The sequence below is a fragment of the Astatotilapia calliptera genome, chromosome 23 (assembly GCF_900246225.1).
Source record: "Astatotilapia calliptera chromosome 23, fAstCal1.2, whole genome shotgun sequence".
Lineage (NCBI taxonomy): Eukaryota > Metazoa > Chordata > Actinopteri > Cichliformes > Cichlidae > Astatotilapia > Astatotilapia calliptera.
This window is the reverse complement of record NC_039323.1, coordinates 39,297,914-39,312,750: the sequence shown is the minus strand read 5'-3', so window position 1 is coordinate 39,312,750 and position 14,837 is coordinate 39,297,914. Positions and strand designations below refer to the sequence as shown.

At 40.3% G+C, this 14,837-nt stretch overlaps 1 protein-coding gene across 2 annotated transcripts; it reads left to right on the top strand.

The window, feature by feature from the left end:
* The first annotated feature begins 7,237 nt into the window (after positions 1-7,237).
* pln2 (phospholamban 2) lies at positions 7,238-14,130 on the top strand. Of its 2 annotated transcripts, none has more exons than XM_026158462.1 (3): positions 7,238-7,393; positions 7,552-7,619; positions 12,180-14,130. In XM_026158462.1, the coding sequence occupies exon 3, from the start codon at positions 12,325-12,327 to the stop codon at positions 12,484-12,486; it is 162 nt and encodes a 53-aa protein (XP_026014247.1). In that variant the 5' UTR covers positions 7,238-7,393; positions 7,552-7,619; positions 12,180-12,324; the 3' UTR covers positions 12,487-14,130. The 2 variants fall into 2 exon arrangements, with proteins under 2 accessions (XP_026014247.1, XP_026014248.1); XM_026158463.1 differs by having other exon boundaries at positions 7,244-7,274.
* The last annotated feature ends 707 nt before the right edge of the window (positions 14,131-14,837 follow it).

Here is a 14,837-nt window from a genome sequence, read left to right as displayed (position 1 = left end):
AACGCTCACCCTCCTAGTTCCTATGGAACCAGTAGGGGTGTTGTTGTTCATCTCAGGTTGTATTTATCTCATTTCAAGGAAAGGACCAGATAATGTTTTATTATGTCCTGATATGTAAAACTTTAGAACTGATATAGGGTGTACTGCTGTAACATCAGTATCAAATTCCACACAGAACTTCCACAGATATTCGGTCTGAACATGAGTTTTTTCCAACAGATATTAATTATTAAGATGGAATAATAATAATAATAATAATAATAATAATAATAATAATAATAATAATAATAATAATAACAAAAAGAGGAATAGGGATCAACAAAAACATACTAAATACTCAGAAAATATATTAGCATTGACAGTGAACAAATTGCAATTCCTAACAACAGCATTAGCTCAGAATTTCACAATCAATGCATCACAGGAACTTTCCTGTATGTGTCATTTGTTGATCATTCAGGCTGACATGTTTCCCTACAGGCTCAAACAGGCTTTCCCTTCCTTCATGTCAGGACCGATCATGTCACACATTCAGCAACTGTGTTGCCTTGCACCTTCTACAACCACTAAAATGTAAAGAAACTACTGGATCAAGTGTATTTAAATGACGCAGTTTTTTTGCTGTTCAGCTGACAGCTCATATATATAACATGTGACATCAGCACCTACACACAGTCACACTCACCCAAACATGCATCTCCCACTGCCATTTAAATATCAAAATCACTGCATGTCTTAATTGCAGACATTAAAGATCCAAACAAGTCATTAAAATTAGATGAGACCAAGGTGTGTGTGGTCTGTGCATTTGGAGCAGTCTTGTAATCACATTAGGCTGAGTGCGTTAGCGTGAATACTGATGAAGAAATCGCTGTGTGAGAAATGCCAGGACATGCTTTGCAACCCTGCTCAGTAAAGGATTGATGATTAATTTTAACTTGGCTAAAACCTGAGCTTGGCAGTCCTTTCAAGATCTTTGAGGTGTACTTCATCCGCTATTGAAAGCAAGGCATTTCACATATTTAGCCCCACTGGTGACGAAGGATTCGAGTATATATTGTCTGCAAATGCTCAAGAAAACTTTCCCAACACCACCCAAGGATCTCTTTAACCCACCTGAGTTTCTAAATGTGATTTTTCGAAATCTAATCTTGGCTTCAGAAACATGTTAATGTCGTTAGAGTGAGTCAGAGAAGAGAGCTGTTGCTGTGTGTCAGTTGTTAGCATTGTTCCTCAGAAGCCCATATCAGATAAAGCCTGCTCTTAGACAGGGCCTCTGACGAAAAGCTAGTTGTGGGCTTCTCCGCATAGCTGGCTATATCTGGAGAACAGAGAGCAGGAAGAAAGAAAGAGCGAGAGAATGTGTGTGAAGCCGCCAACAGCTGCATTAAGTCTTCCAGTGTAAACACAGCTGATGGGGTAAACCATCCCTCTTCACCCCTAAAATGCTCTCACCCTCTGTTATCCTCTATTTGCCCATCTATGCATGCATCCATACATCAATATGCATAATTAGGACAACTTTATTGACAGAATGACAAAGAACGTTTTGAAAGCCTAATGAATGCTAGGAAAATCTGCTAATATGTAATCAGTTAGCATGTATATTAGCTTTATGATGAAAGGCAGCTGCCTTTTGTTAGCGAATTCTTATTCTATACTTATTCTATGAAGTATATAAGTATATATTATAGACTTATCCACAGCATGTTATAGAATTCTTCTCCTGGTTCCAGTACAAACTTCACAGCACAGTCATTTCATCACCCTCCCAGTTCCGCTAACATCCACAAACCACTGTGTGTGCAGTATTTCAGGAATTCCACTTACATACTTGTTTTCAACAATGTGTGGTTATTATGTGTGAAGTAGCTGTGAGATGAGTGAGTAACTGGAGCTTTGTTGTGCACATCAAGAAGTGGTCACTCTTGGATGACATGGGCCATCCGCTTGTTAAGTGATGACATATCAGCCGTGCTTCTGGGTCCTATAGCTCAATATGTATATGAATTTTTCATGTACTAGTGACTCACCTGGTGTGACAGATGGATCATCGCAGATGAAGTTGACTGAAGTTTGGTCTGTTTTTAGCATCTTTTTCCTGCCACTCGTCTCTGCCCCTCAGAACCTTCCCATTGACTTCCCATTCGTCCTCCATCTTTGCTCTGCTAATGTGTTTATATTGTCCTAACTATAGCTCTGTAGCAGGACACCAGGTAGCAGACCATTGTATGCCAGCTAGCCCAACGTCAATAACCCTACAAACATTGCTGCTGTTCATGTTCACTGCAGTTATTCATGCCCAGGTTTACTTAGGGATGGGTATTCTTTAGGTTTTATCCGATTCCGGTGCCAAACCGGTACTTTTGAAACAGTACTGGTGGTTAAATGGTGCTCGAACCGGTGCTTAAAGAATGGAGAACACAAACCTTGTCCAAAAACCTCTCATGTTTAGCTGTTTTTTTGTAAAAAGGTAACAATGTTAGCCTTTTCTGCAGCTATAGGACATATATGGTATCACTCTTGGCTGGAAGCAGTGCTTAAACAATGGAAAAAACACAAACTTTGTTCAAAAACCTCTCATGTTTAGCTGTTTTCCACTTTTTCTTTGGTCATTTTAGCCTTTTTGGCTTTAATTTAATAACATGGTTAGCCTACTCAACGTAAATTACACACGAACAACATTAAGCGACTCACACAGAGAAGACCGGCTGCTGCTGCCATCATCATCCATCATCATTTCTGCTACACTGGCAGGGCTAGGGGCCAGGACTCTCCTCTTCGGGTTCTTGGGGGATGTTGCTAACTCCGGGTCCGATAACAGGCAACCCACCCGCAGTAGATGTGCACGGTGTGAGGTCTCGCAGCAAGCTATCAGATACGGTACATTTCTCGGCTTTTAAAAAAATGCTATACGTCACCAGGTGTTTCATCAGATTCGAGGAGTTACCTCCTTTGCACAGTATCACCTTAAAGCACTTGCTGCTGAGTTTGCATATTTTGCTGTGAAGTACAGCCAGACTTTTGACCACTTCGCCTTGGGTATTTTTAATCTGTAGCTGTGCTCTAAAAGAACGTACGTACCTGGGCCCGTCTACTATCCTCAGAAACGTAAAATGATTGGCTAGAATTCAAAGTGTGTGACATCTCAGGGGGAAAAAAGCACCGAAATGTGCGTTGCTTTTCAGTCTGGTTACTACCGTTTAGGTTTACTGACCCGAGGACTGGTCTCAGACTGCCTGGAAATCTCTGGTCAGCAGGTAAAACTTATGCATTGGACAGTGGGGGTTTTGGGGTTGCTGACTATTATCATATGAAATCATTAATTGTCAATGTAGCAAATTTTCAAAGAAGCTGCTGGACCTAAAACCTCTTTTTTCATTACTTTGATCAGCGGCAGATTGCTGTGGGTACCCGAAGTTTGCAGGGAAGACGCCAAGTGATAGTGAAACAATGAAAAGTGTGAGACAAACCAGAAATTGAGACTGTTAGCCTTGAAAGCAAATGTTGTGCTTTACAACAGAAACCAACACTTTAATCAAAAAGCGCAACTTGTACTCCGAAGAGAGACAATCTCTGTTTCTGGTTTGAGTTGCAACTTTCAAAGTTTTACCACTGTGAATAGTTGACAAGTGTTTGCAGACAAATCTGCAGCAATTTGCAAGCAACTAAAGCAATTGCAAAGAGATTCTTAGGGCACCACTAAATACCTCTTTATCACCAATTTCTCTTATCAAACAATCAGGAAATATTGAGCAGGGGGTCTCGGATTAGTCTCTTACCTGTGTGACTGAGGCCTGGTACTGACTTTCTGTTGTCTTCTGGATATTGTTGGGTTTTGTTTTGTTTTTTCCTTTTTTAGGGGATCTTCGCCTGGATTAAAATAGTCCATAGCTCCAACCAGTGGGCTGTATTTTGCCTAAGTGCAAGGTATGGGCATACCTGTCGCCCTTTATTTGATTTTGGTGGCTAGCAGAATGTAACAGAAATAACTGCAGTGGTGATGAGATCTGCTCAAGGACAAGTGTGTTCATTACAGGTTTAACCACAAGCGCCTCCACTGAAGTCTCTGGAAGGTGCAAACGTGAGTGTGAATGTCTGTCTGTCTCTATGTGTTAGACCCTTGACGGATTCTACACATGCTGTTGTTAATTTAGAAAAGGTTACATTTCAAGATGGCTGCCAAGTGCCAAAACTTGCATATGTTGTTGTTGTCTTTGAGCTGCTGTCATTCAGATCCAACACTCAGGGCCTGTGGGTGTCCTTCAGAGCATTTTACATTTTAAAATTCATTTTACAGTTTATGAAAAAAAATCTATAATACAAGAAGCTCATCCTCTGGGGAACACAGAAGCTTCTACTCAAATATATTTTCTTTGTATGTGTGCAGCGAGAATTTTGAGTGAGTGTAAAACCTTAGACTGCTAGAGAAAGGCCCAGGTGTGTTCATTACAGGTTTAACCACAAAAAAAGCTTTAAGTGCAGTATTTTCTTTTTGCGTCTCTGAAGAGCAAATCTCTGATTCTGACTGTAGCAGCAGCAGCTCTGTCTGTTTTCTCTGCCCTGCTGGGTTTTCTGTTTTAATATCTCGAGTCAAGTTGTTTCTTTCCCTCTGAATCTTTCTGTCTTGCTAGTCTTGGGTTAGAGCAGTCTGGTATTTCACCATGTAAGGCTGCAGAGCTGCACCACTCTAGGGATTTAAAAAAAAAAAAAGGAGGAAACTATTTTCCTAGCGTAAGAGATTTTATAATTACTTTTCAGCTGGACATAAAGGCTCTGTGTGCTCATGAAGGCAAGACAGAACATGATGACAATGAAAATTAAGTGCAGAGACACTTAATCTACCAGATAAACGCAAATATTTATCATCACTTTCAAAGGACTTTACATAACAGGAGAGAAGTGATTATTTTTGCCAAGAGTGTTATTTTTAGACTTCCAGTGACAGCAGTGGGCTCGGTTTTAGGAGTGTTCCCACTCCCACACTTCCACACCTGGAGGCTGTCCAGTGCAGCAGGAGCTGGATCTGTCCACAGCTGAAGAGCTTTCTCAGATGTGCGACAGCCTCGCTCAAGAGCACCTTGGAGCTGCAACTGATTTGTGCATTCCAGACTTAGATTTATCCCTTCAGTCCTGGCATCAAACAAACACAAAGACACGATGAGCTCTAACCCTCAGTCGGCTACTGGCACCTCACCACTGCCTGCTGATTATCAGCAGTAATATTCTGCTGCCAAAAATCTGTCTATATCAAGCGTATGTCAAATATATTTCACATGAATACATCAGCTTGATACCAAATTCTTTTTTGTCCTACATGTGCCAAAGTCGGTCAGTCGACTAGATCAATACTGACTTTTTAGAGCAATTACTGATAGATTTTTAGTTAGTAGTTTGAAATCTACCTTTATGGCAACTTCAACAACTCTAAAAAGACAATCTGCACTGTATCTCTCATTCCTCTAACTACATAGTTATTGGAAAAAATACCTTTTAGGCTTCAATTTTAGTGTTGCTGGCAGGGGTTAATTCACCTGTCCTTGATTTCATGAGCGTTACTGCTATAGGCTATCCAAACGTGATAGTCTGTCAAGTGTTTGGACACCTTTAAAATTCAGGTGATCGAATATAACCCAAGAAAATTGAATGTATTGATTTCCATATTACTTTGTGCCATTATAGTTCTGACAACCAGCCCTGTTTATCTATCCACAGCTGCTGGACAGTGCATTATCATCTGGCTACTGGCTTTGAAAAACAATCAGCTCTTCTGAAAATTTCCCGTCACCGTTGCGGTCAGCGCAGCCGGTTTCTCCACCTGATATTTCCCAGACTGCCTTTTGGAGATGACAGTCATAATTTTTGACTGTTTGACAAGTTTTCTCCACTGTTACGAAATCGGGGTCACCAAAAGTTTTCATCCAAGGTAGCAAAGGATGTCACAGGTGCCTCCAGACAGTCCTGCAGGTTAAATGGTTCTAACGAAAGACTTTCAAAGGTTACTATCCCCGCATGACTCACGACAAGCAGGCTTAAGAACAATCTGTTGTTTTTAATCTGCACATTCAACAACATCTGGACACATTTAGTCCCAGGATAAATGGCTAATTTTGGATTTCAGAATGTATCAGGAAATAATGTCCCAAGTACAGCACGTCCACTACTCCTTAGATTTAATTTCAGTCTGTTTTCTTGCTAAACTTCCTTTTCTTATGATTTTGTGCACAGCAAATTCTTCTTCATCCGAACAGTTCTGACTGTGCTTTTGACTCTCGGCTAATATTATTTTATTATTATGTTAATTTTCTATTTACAAATGTTCCTGAAACAGTGGCGCTGTCTCCCAGAGGGAGGATCAAGGTTCCACTTCATGTTTGGGAAAAATACAGCTGTCATAAAAGATAGAACTATCTGCTTACCCGTGTTCTTGGACTGTTTGAAGTGTGTATCCATGTGGAGTAGAGACCAGCAACATCAACAAAGCAGACTTCCCAGTACGTGACTGACAGCCTGTTTACATGCTGATTCCCCATATAAGGCAGATGCAATGCTTTCTGGGCCACAGCAGGGGGGTTATTTTTACTTTTTACAGACTTCTTTTTGAAACCTTGTCTCGACTGATTTCTCCAAAGTGGAGGGTGCTGTCCAGGACTTCACACACTTCGCAAACACACACACAAAATGATAAAAATAGTTTTTTTTAATGAAATTCATATAATGTCAGGTAGTCCCAACTTCACAGCTAACAAATTTAAAATAGCTTCAAAATGAATGGATCTGATAAGCAGACTAGCTTTCACAAGTATTACTGTGACACGTTAAATTCACATCCAGGCAAACAAATCTGTTTTTTGTTCTCCACCAGCTGCAAAAGACAGAGTTAGCGAGTTAAGCAATAGAAGAGAAATAACTTTCCTGTGGCTGCTTCAACAATTTCAAGGTCCTGGAGGATCAATACCCGGGCTCTTCAATGATGTGGTCATGGCCAAATGTATACTGTAAATTTAGAGGTGTCATCAGCTGTTCAAAAGTACAACACATGTGCCAAGTGTATATCAGGCTGCCAGGATAATGAAGACAATAGGGATGGTCTAGGTGTGGTATTTGATCGGAAGCCAGATTTCAAGTGATCACAGGGACGTGTTTGGCCCCTCCCAGCAGCCACGTCATTAATGCATTAAACAAAGGATAAAATGGCATGGCAGTAACACATAAAGCATCTCTTTCTTCCCAGATGGGCACAGTGCATCAGTACTGGTGTCTTTCTAAAGCAGGTAGAAACAAAAAATACTGTAACATCTGTGTATATGACTGAGTTGTTTTAAACGAGGGAATGACCTCACAATCTCAGCTTTCAGAACTCTCACCCAAACTTGAACCCTGAAATGCAGCAGTACGTGCCGGTGGCTGCATGTATAATTCAGAAGCCCTAATACAAATTTGGTATCCCCACTCTCTTGAAATCTTTGCTGGGATGTCCTGCCTCTTTCTCTCTCTCTCCTTTATTTCTCCCCTCCCTCCCTCCCTCTCCATCTCTCACTGTGTTTACAGCCTTGGAGAGGACGGCATATCTGACATTTCTCTCTCAAACTCCAACCAGCTCTCTTCTCATCTGACAGGTAAGAGCCAGCATCCTCTGAGCTGCTCCTTAGGAAGGCTGACAGAGAGTCGATGATGATAAATGATGATACAGACAGGATAAAAGCCCAGTAGGGTGGATCTTGTGATAAGAAGAGTCATTAAAACGTATTATTATTGGTAGCTGAGATTAGTTATTTGAGTCAGGTACTTAACTGGTTGGGGACATAAAGGACATTTGTACTTGCAGAAGTTAAACGGTTACAGGAGATGTTTGATGTTAAGATATTAAGGAGCACGATGTGAATCACTGCTCACTTACAGTAAATAAAGCTTTGTAGAAAGAAGCAGGGGAACAGGGACTGGGCTAAAACTCCCAGAGGGATAAACACTCATCCCAGCTTCTTACATTCCTATCTCAAACACATGATTTCATTTAAAAGCACTCAGGAGTCAAATCAACTCTATCTTAATAATACTTAATGCTACAGTACGATATACAATATTTCCCAGTGTGGTCCAGGAGAATTCACTGTATTTCTTTTTTCTTTGTTTTTGCTCCATTTGATAATCTTATTCTATTTCTAGATGCCTTTCCATTAAAAAATAATAAGAGGAAGATTTTTAAGCTACTTTTAGATGTATCTTTACTTCACAATGACCTCTCAAGGAGATACGGTACATGGAGCGAGTTACGCATAAAAAGGCAACACTAGAAAGAAGAGGGTGGTAAGATTTTCTTTCTGACATGTGACAAATACAAAAAACAGTTGGTAAAAAAAGAAATCAATTATATTTAAGACTGTGAAACTAACTATGTTTATATCATGCTATACAATGCAATTTTACACATGTATATATTGTTACATATGTATATTTATGATAAAGTCCTTAAATTTTTTGACATTATGTTGTTGTTTTAATAGACGTATAATTACGCCTATATTCAGACACTATATCTATTTAATGTTTTAGAGTAATATATATATATGCCCCCAAATTTAAAGTGATTTATGTGAGGTATTGGCTCCCAACAGCTGCTATCAAAGAGTGGGCGCAGCTAGCCATGACCCAATTAGAGTAGCAGGTCAACATCAGTAAGCCTATGCATCTGTCTAACCTACATACTTCACAGCTGTCAATCATTTTCTAAGAGGAAATGCCAACCAGCTACCTCTCTTGCAAGTGCTGACATTGATTGCAAAGACAAAAAGCATCGCTAATGACTTATTTTTAGCGTCACTTTAGACTCTAAAGTGGGCAGAAAGTGGCGTGCGTGTACCTGCGCGATCTGGCACACAGCGACAAAACTCACAGGAGAAAAATTTCAGTTTATTTATAAACTATTTCCATCTCTAAAAACTTTATTACCAGTAACATCAGCACCATTATTTTCCACTTCTGTGTTGGTCACACTGGAGAAATCTAATGCTTGGCAAGAACGGCTAACAACAGCTGATTGTGTTTATAGGACAATGCGGTCCTTTCAGCAGCCCAGAGGAGCAATCTGCACTTTAACGGTGATAATCTAAAAATAAAAACAGGCTTCTCCTCGAGCTTTGCACGGTAAATACAATCAAATGATTAAATGGACTGTGTTTTTTGCATGAGGCCTATTAGATACATTTTAAAAGTAGCAGCAGAATGAAAACATAGATTCTTCTTGGGTTCATTTCCTAACCTGCTTTACTGAAACTGCAGGAGGAAAAATAATATCACCCAAATGATCTACTGCTTACTTTTTGGGGCCTTCTCCACAGGCTACAGGCTAAGAAGCAAAGTAGGAAAGAGTTTGCTGAAAATAAGAAAATAGATGAATGCACTGCATCAGGGTGTAGGTGTGCCTATGTGGACCAAAAAAGAGGAAAGCTTTATATCTACTGTCAACATTTCATTTTCATTAATTTCATGCAGTGCAAATGAGGGTTATTTGCACTCTAGACACAAGACAGAAAAGCACAGCCTGGCTGACCAGCCGAGGATGAAGCTGAGCAGCGTTGGCTCGCTTGTTATCAGACATGCGGTGTGCAGACTGACATACAGAGTGAATGTAATTTCACCTCAAAGATCAAACTACAAGCTGCACAAAAATGTCAATTTCTCATATAAAAAGTGAGAAAAGGAGGCACGGAGGAGAGAAAGATGAGTGGAAGGCTCATGACCTCGGGCACAGGATGATTGAGAGGAACAGAGCCGGGCAGGGAAACACCGGGGCGGATGAATATTAATTTCTTTAGGTGTAGTTTGAGCTGCTGTCAGAGGGAAGCCCAGAATACAAACTGTCTGTGCAGAAGACGCACAAGCAAAGATTTTTCTTGATTGCTTCAGTCCAAGCAGTTTGTCTGCAGACCACTAGATGGAGCTGAGGAAATACACAGAGATGTGTAGATTTCATTTTACTGTTTAGTAAAAATTGACATTTTTAGTGATAAATACGAAGTGAAAAAAAAGTTTATTTGGTTTAAAAAAGAAACGCCAAACATAATACGTATTCAGGAGGATTGCACGTGTATTTAAAGAGTTATTTTATAACCTGTATCAACTGTACTCAAAAAGCATAGTTGTGTCAGTCTGAAAGCTTTCTGTCATTGTCACAGTTCTATTTAGCATTATTAGCACTTTGACCTTCAGATCAATCTGCTGACCTTGAAGAAGAGGTCAGAGGTCAAATGTGACAAGACATTTTAAATCTTTATACTGTACTTTTTATATGTTGACTTGTAAGAATCAGTACGTTTTCAGTAAGTTTTAAGGCTTTTTGTTGATTTTCAACCAATAAATCTTTGAGTTGACCTTGAAGACCTCAGTGGACGACATGACCCCGCTCTACACCCATACAACGTTTTACCAGCATGAATACAAAACATTTTGAGGTGTTGTGCTTACAGAAAATACCTCAAAACAATAGCCCTTAACCACAAATAATGAGCTGAAAGAGCGCCACCTGTTGACCCAAACCAAACAGGACTTTCAGCCTGACCCTTTCAGGCCACCCTGAAGCTCCACAGCTGATAAAGTCAAAGGCTACTTCTATGTGGAGCAAAATATTTAGAATCTAATGAGTTTAAAAGTCCAGACTGAACGCAAACGCTCTAAATCATGGGTGTCAAACATAAGGCCTGAGGACCAGATTTGTCTAAGCACAGACTCAGCACAGACAGATTTCTTTCATTTACTACAGCAGCATTATTTTATCACGTAGATAAAGAGACGTACTGTTGAAACCACTCCTCGTTTATATATGTCAGGGGTTCAATGTGTAGTTAAACCTCTTCACACTGATAGGAAGAGGAGTTTCGCTGGCTGCTTCTGTGAGGTGGAAGAAAAGAAGAAAACTCATAAACAGATGACAGGAAAAGTTCAGCATGATTACTTTCTGATCATTCTTGGTGCATTTGTTCGAGGACATACAGAGACTTTGAAGGATTTATGAGTAACAGTGATTGCTTGTGTTGATTAAACACCATATGTACTCTTTAATCAGGTTAATACGCTGAATTAATGAACTCTGTCAGTACGCCTCCACACACAGGTCATCTAAAGCTAAGACACGACCGTGTACCGGTCGATCACTCCAGAAATCAGACCCCTCAAACCTCCTTCTTCCAGAGCCACTCTACGCTAAACTTCAGTGAGGTCTGAAGCAAGCGAGCTGGAGAGTTAACCCGTGGGGTTTGAGAAACTGTGTGCTCAAGTGTCAACATGTGAAGTGATAATGAGTGACTCAGAGGAAGATTACGGGGGTGGAAGGAACAAAAGTGAAATGATTAAAAATAGCCATGGCTGCCTTTTTATTTTTATTTTTACAGACACAAGGAAACAAGATTTTTTTTTTAAATAAAAATGGCACATTAGAGTTTGAAAGTGCAATTCAAGTATCATAAGCATAAGTCATAATATATGCAGTATGGGGCACGTTTCCTTTAGCGCCACCCCTCAGGTTCCTAAGCTGTGTGTAGATTGCTGAGCCTCTTTTTGTAATGTGGGATGTAATGTACAATGTACCCAGCAGGGGTGCGCCTGCGTGGATTTTAATCTTGTTAAAAATAGAAAAGAACTTGGCACAGTCGATGCACAAGTGGGAATATTTTTCTTTTCTTTTTTTTCGCTGTGTGCAGGAGCCTCTAATGCGAGAGCACGGTGACCTTGTCACGGTGCCTCTGATCTGGGGAAAGTCACAGATCAGATGACAAAGGGGGATTTAAGCCAGTGTCGAGAGCCTGCAGCTGCACTGTGTGATGTGCTTTTATTTCCTGCTTACGCACTCTGCTTACAATCTACGACCCCCAGCTGATAGGGATGTAATGACAGAGGGAGGACAAAACATATTATAAAGTCATGAAAAACTTCTTTTGTTTCCTCCTCCCTCTTTGCAAACATGTCCCAGGACTGTGGTCATGACAGTTGTCTTGCCGCCACTCAGACTACACTCCAGCTTAACACATCATCAGGCCTCAGCTGGCGCCTCTTGAGCACCCGTCTTATCATCACACTCTGTAGTGCTGATATGGAAAGGTCACATGAGGGGACGAGGGCCTGGGGTGATTCTGAAATCCCATTTTTCATGTGTGTTTAACAGTCTTTTTTTATTTCGCCACTAGAAAGGAGAAGATAAAGTGACTGCCATCTGACCCGAGCTCATCTTCAGATCAACACCTCCCCCCATCTCTACAACAACAGGCCCCAGCAGCCTGACCTGAACTCCCTCGCCTCCCAATCGAGCGGATCAAACTGTAACCGGCCTCCATGGAGCGCGTTCAGCACATGACCAAATCGGCCATTCGCCGAGCGTCTCAGATCGAGGTGAACCCGCAGGCCAAGAGGAACCTGCAGGAGCTGTTCGTCAACTTCACCCTCATCCTCATCTGCCTGCTTCTCATCTACATCATCGTCCTGCTGAGCAGCTGAGAGACACGTGCAGAGAGAGAGAGTTTGGGCAAAGATGAGGGTTTCACTGATACATGCAGATCTATTTTTAAAAAAAGATATGAAGCAATAATATAATTGGCATGTATCAGCTTAACCCCGTTTACCAGCAAGGCGCAGGGAAAGGATCACAGAGGCATTGGCCAAACTCTCAACTCACAGCAAAGCTCAAGGGTGATGTGGGAGCTGATCGGGAATCAGCTGCGCTGTTTGTGTCTCAAGGGAACGATCAAAAGTGACCCGACTCCAGCAGTTTGTAACCTTCACCTCTTCCTGCTGCTCATTCAGATTCACACTGTGCTCGCTTGCAGAAGACAGCGACTCCCGCCATGCACGCATAAGCACGAGTAAGTGCAGCGATGCTGAAATATCAATACATCACCAATGTTTGACTTCTATTTCCCACAAGCCTGCCCCCCTTTACTTCCTGTAAACCCCCGCCCAACCCAAACCCCCCAGCAGAAAGATAAACAGGCTGGAAATGTTTTTTTTCCATGAGCGTTTTCACGTCTTTCTTGGTGTGCCGCTGACAGAAACCAGGAAAACACTGAGGTTTCGCTGAGGTTTCCTGAAACTGCTTATTGTTTAAAAAAAAAAGAAGCTTTCAGCAACACAAGTTTAGCAAAAGGTAGCAGGGAGAAAGTCTGAGATGAGCCTCAAAATGTAATGTTGCTGCCCTAGAAAAGCTGCCATGTGTGATGTCCGTTGAGTAGTTGAGTTGTTGCCCCTCTTTATTGGTCCACAGTTACAACAGATGGGCATAGACCCAATCATGGAGGCTACAATTCACTTACATACGCTGCTAAACCTGCTTTCGCCTAACAATGTAAACCTACTGGTTTCACTATCACTGACACTCAGATTTCTTCACTGAGGACGTCTTCAGAAGAGAAGAAGATGAAAAAATTAAAAAATTTGGAATTCTATTGAAATTTCAACCTCTGGCGCCGCCCAGTGGTTAAATCACAAAAGACATGGTGGATCATTTTAAATGTAAAATTATTTTTACCCTGTTTTTCATCAATTCTGCTGAGAAATTTGACACATATCTTAAATATACATGGCATTATTTATAAAATGAAGCTCTGTTATCACTGTCTGAACTAATAATGCTGAGCCAGTCAGCTCACTCCCAAAGGTGCAGCATGTCTGCCATTTTATTCAGTGCGTTTCTTACTCTTAATTAACATATATAAACATATTTGATATGATACTTAGGAACGTTTCTAAGTACTGCAGACCTTTAACGAGCGTGTGTGAAGCACAGCCTGAAAGTGACAGTGAAAGGTTTGCTTTACAGGTACATGCAGTCTATACACTATCAGTTGTGAAAGAAAGCTCACTTTGCATGGTGTGATTACACGTAGTGCCACTTTCTTTACTGCAGCTAGACTCTGTTTGTTTTCAGCGCTGGAATAAAATACCTAATTATAAAATCATGTCATTGCTTTTGAAACGTACTATGACTAAAAATGTTAAAAAAAAATGAGATGCACATAGGTGAGTATGAATTAGTTGTTTTTTGTTGTCTTGTATGTACGTTAGAAAAACTTCCACCTGATTTTTAAACTGTGGAACACCAAATAAACTGCATGTCAAAACAATTAAAAGTAGCGTCTGACTTAAGTGAAATCCTTTGTGTTTAACTGTCCGTAGAGTCCATGTGCATACTGTTTTGGTTTTACAGCTCTTTGAACGCCTGCCTACATCCAAGAGCTTGTTTTCTCTTGACCTGCGATCACCAGAACATAGAGAAATCTCCACTGCCACCCACAGCCAAGGGACTATTTACCCAGATGTGAATTGAATTCTATTTAAAAAAAATTTAAATGTTGTTTCATTTACTCATTTATTATAGATGTTCTATTTAGCAAATACTCAGAAATTGAAAAAATGCATTGATTTATTAGTAATGCTTAAAAACACTCATTACATTATTCATTATTATTATTATTATTGTTATTGTGAAAAACAGTCTGCAAGTCTGAAGAAATGTTTGATTTTTAAGCCCCAAAACATATTGAGAATATGCATATTAATGTTTATAGATGGATAATTTCCGTAATAATTTCAGTAATGTTGAAAAATACCTGGGTGAAAAAGCCTTCTGAAAATCTCCTTCGACCAGTTTTCTCTTAGTTGTTTCACCATTTGTTGTCTTAACTGGATCATAGTTACTTGTAGTGTCAATCAAAAAAACAATAAATCTGAACACCATATGCCGAACAATTGTTTTGAGCATAGTGTTAGCAACAAAATCTGCTAGCTTTTGTCATGGCCACTGAAAAAAAAACAAGACTCTGAAAAAAGTGTTGACATTTAAAAATCTACAT

Excerpts from the sequence above, each read along its gene's own strand:
- pln2 (XM_026158462.1), top strand. The coding sequence starts at position 12,325 with ATGGAGCGCGTTCAGCACATGACCAAATCGGCCATTCGCCGAGCGTCT.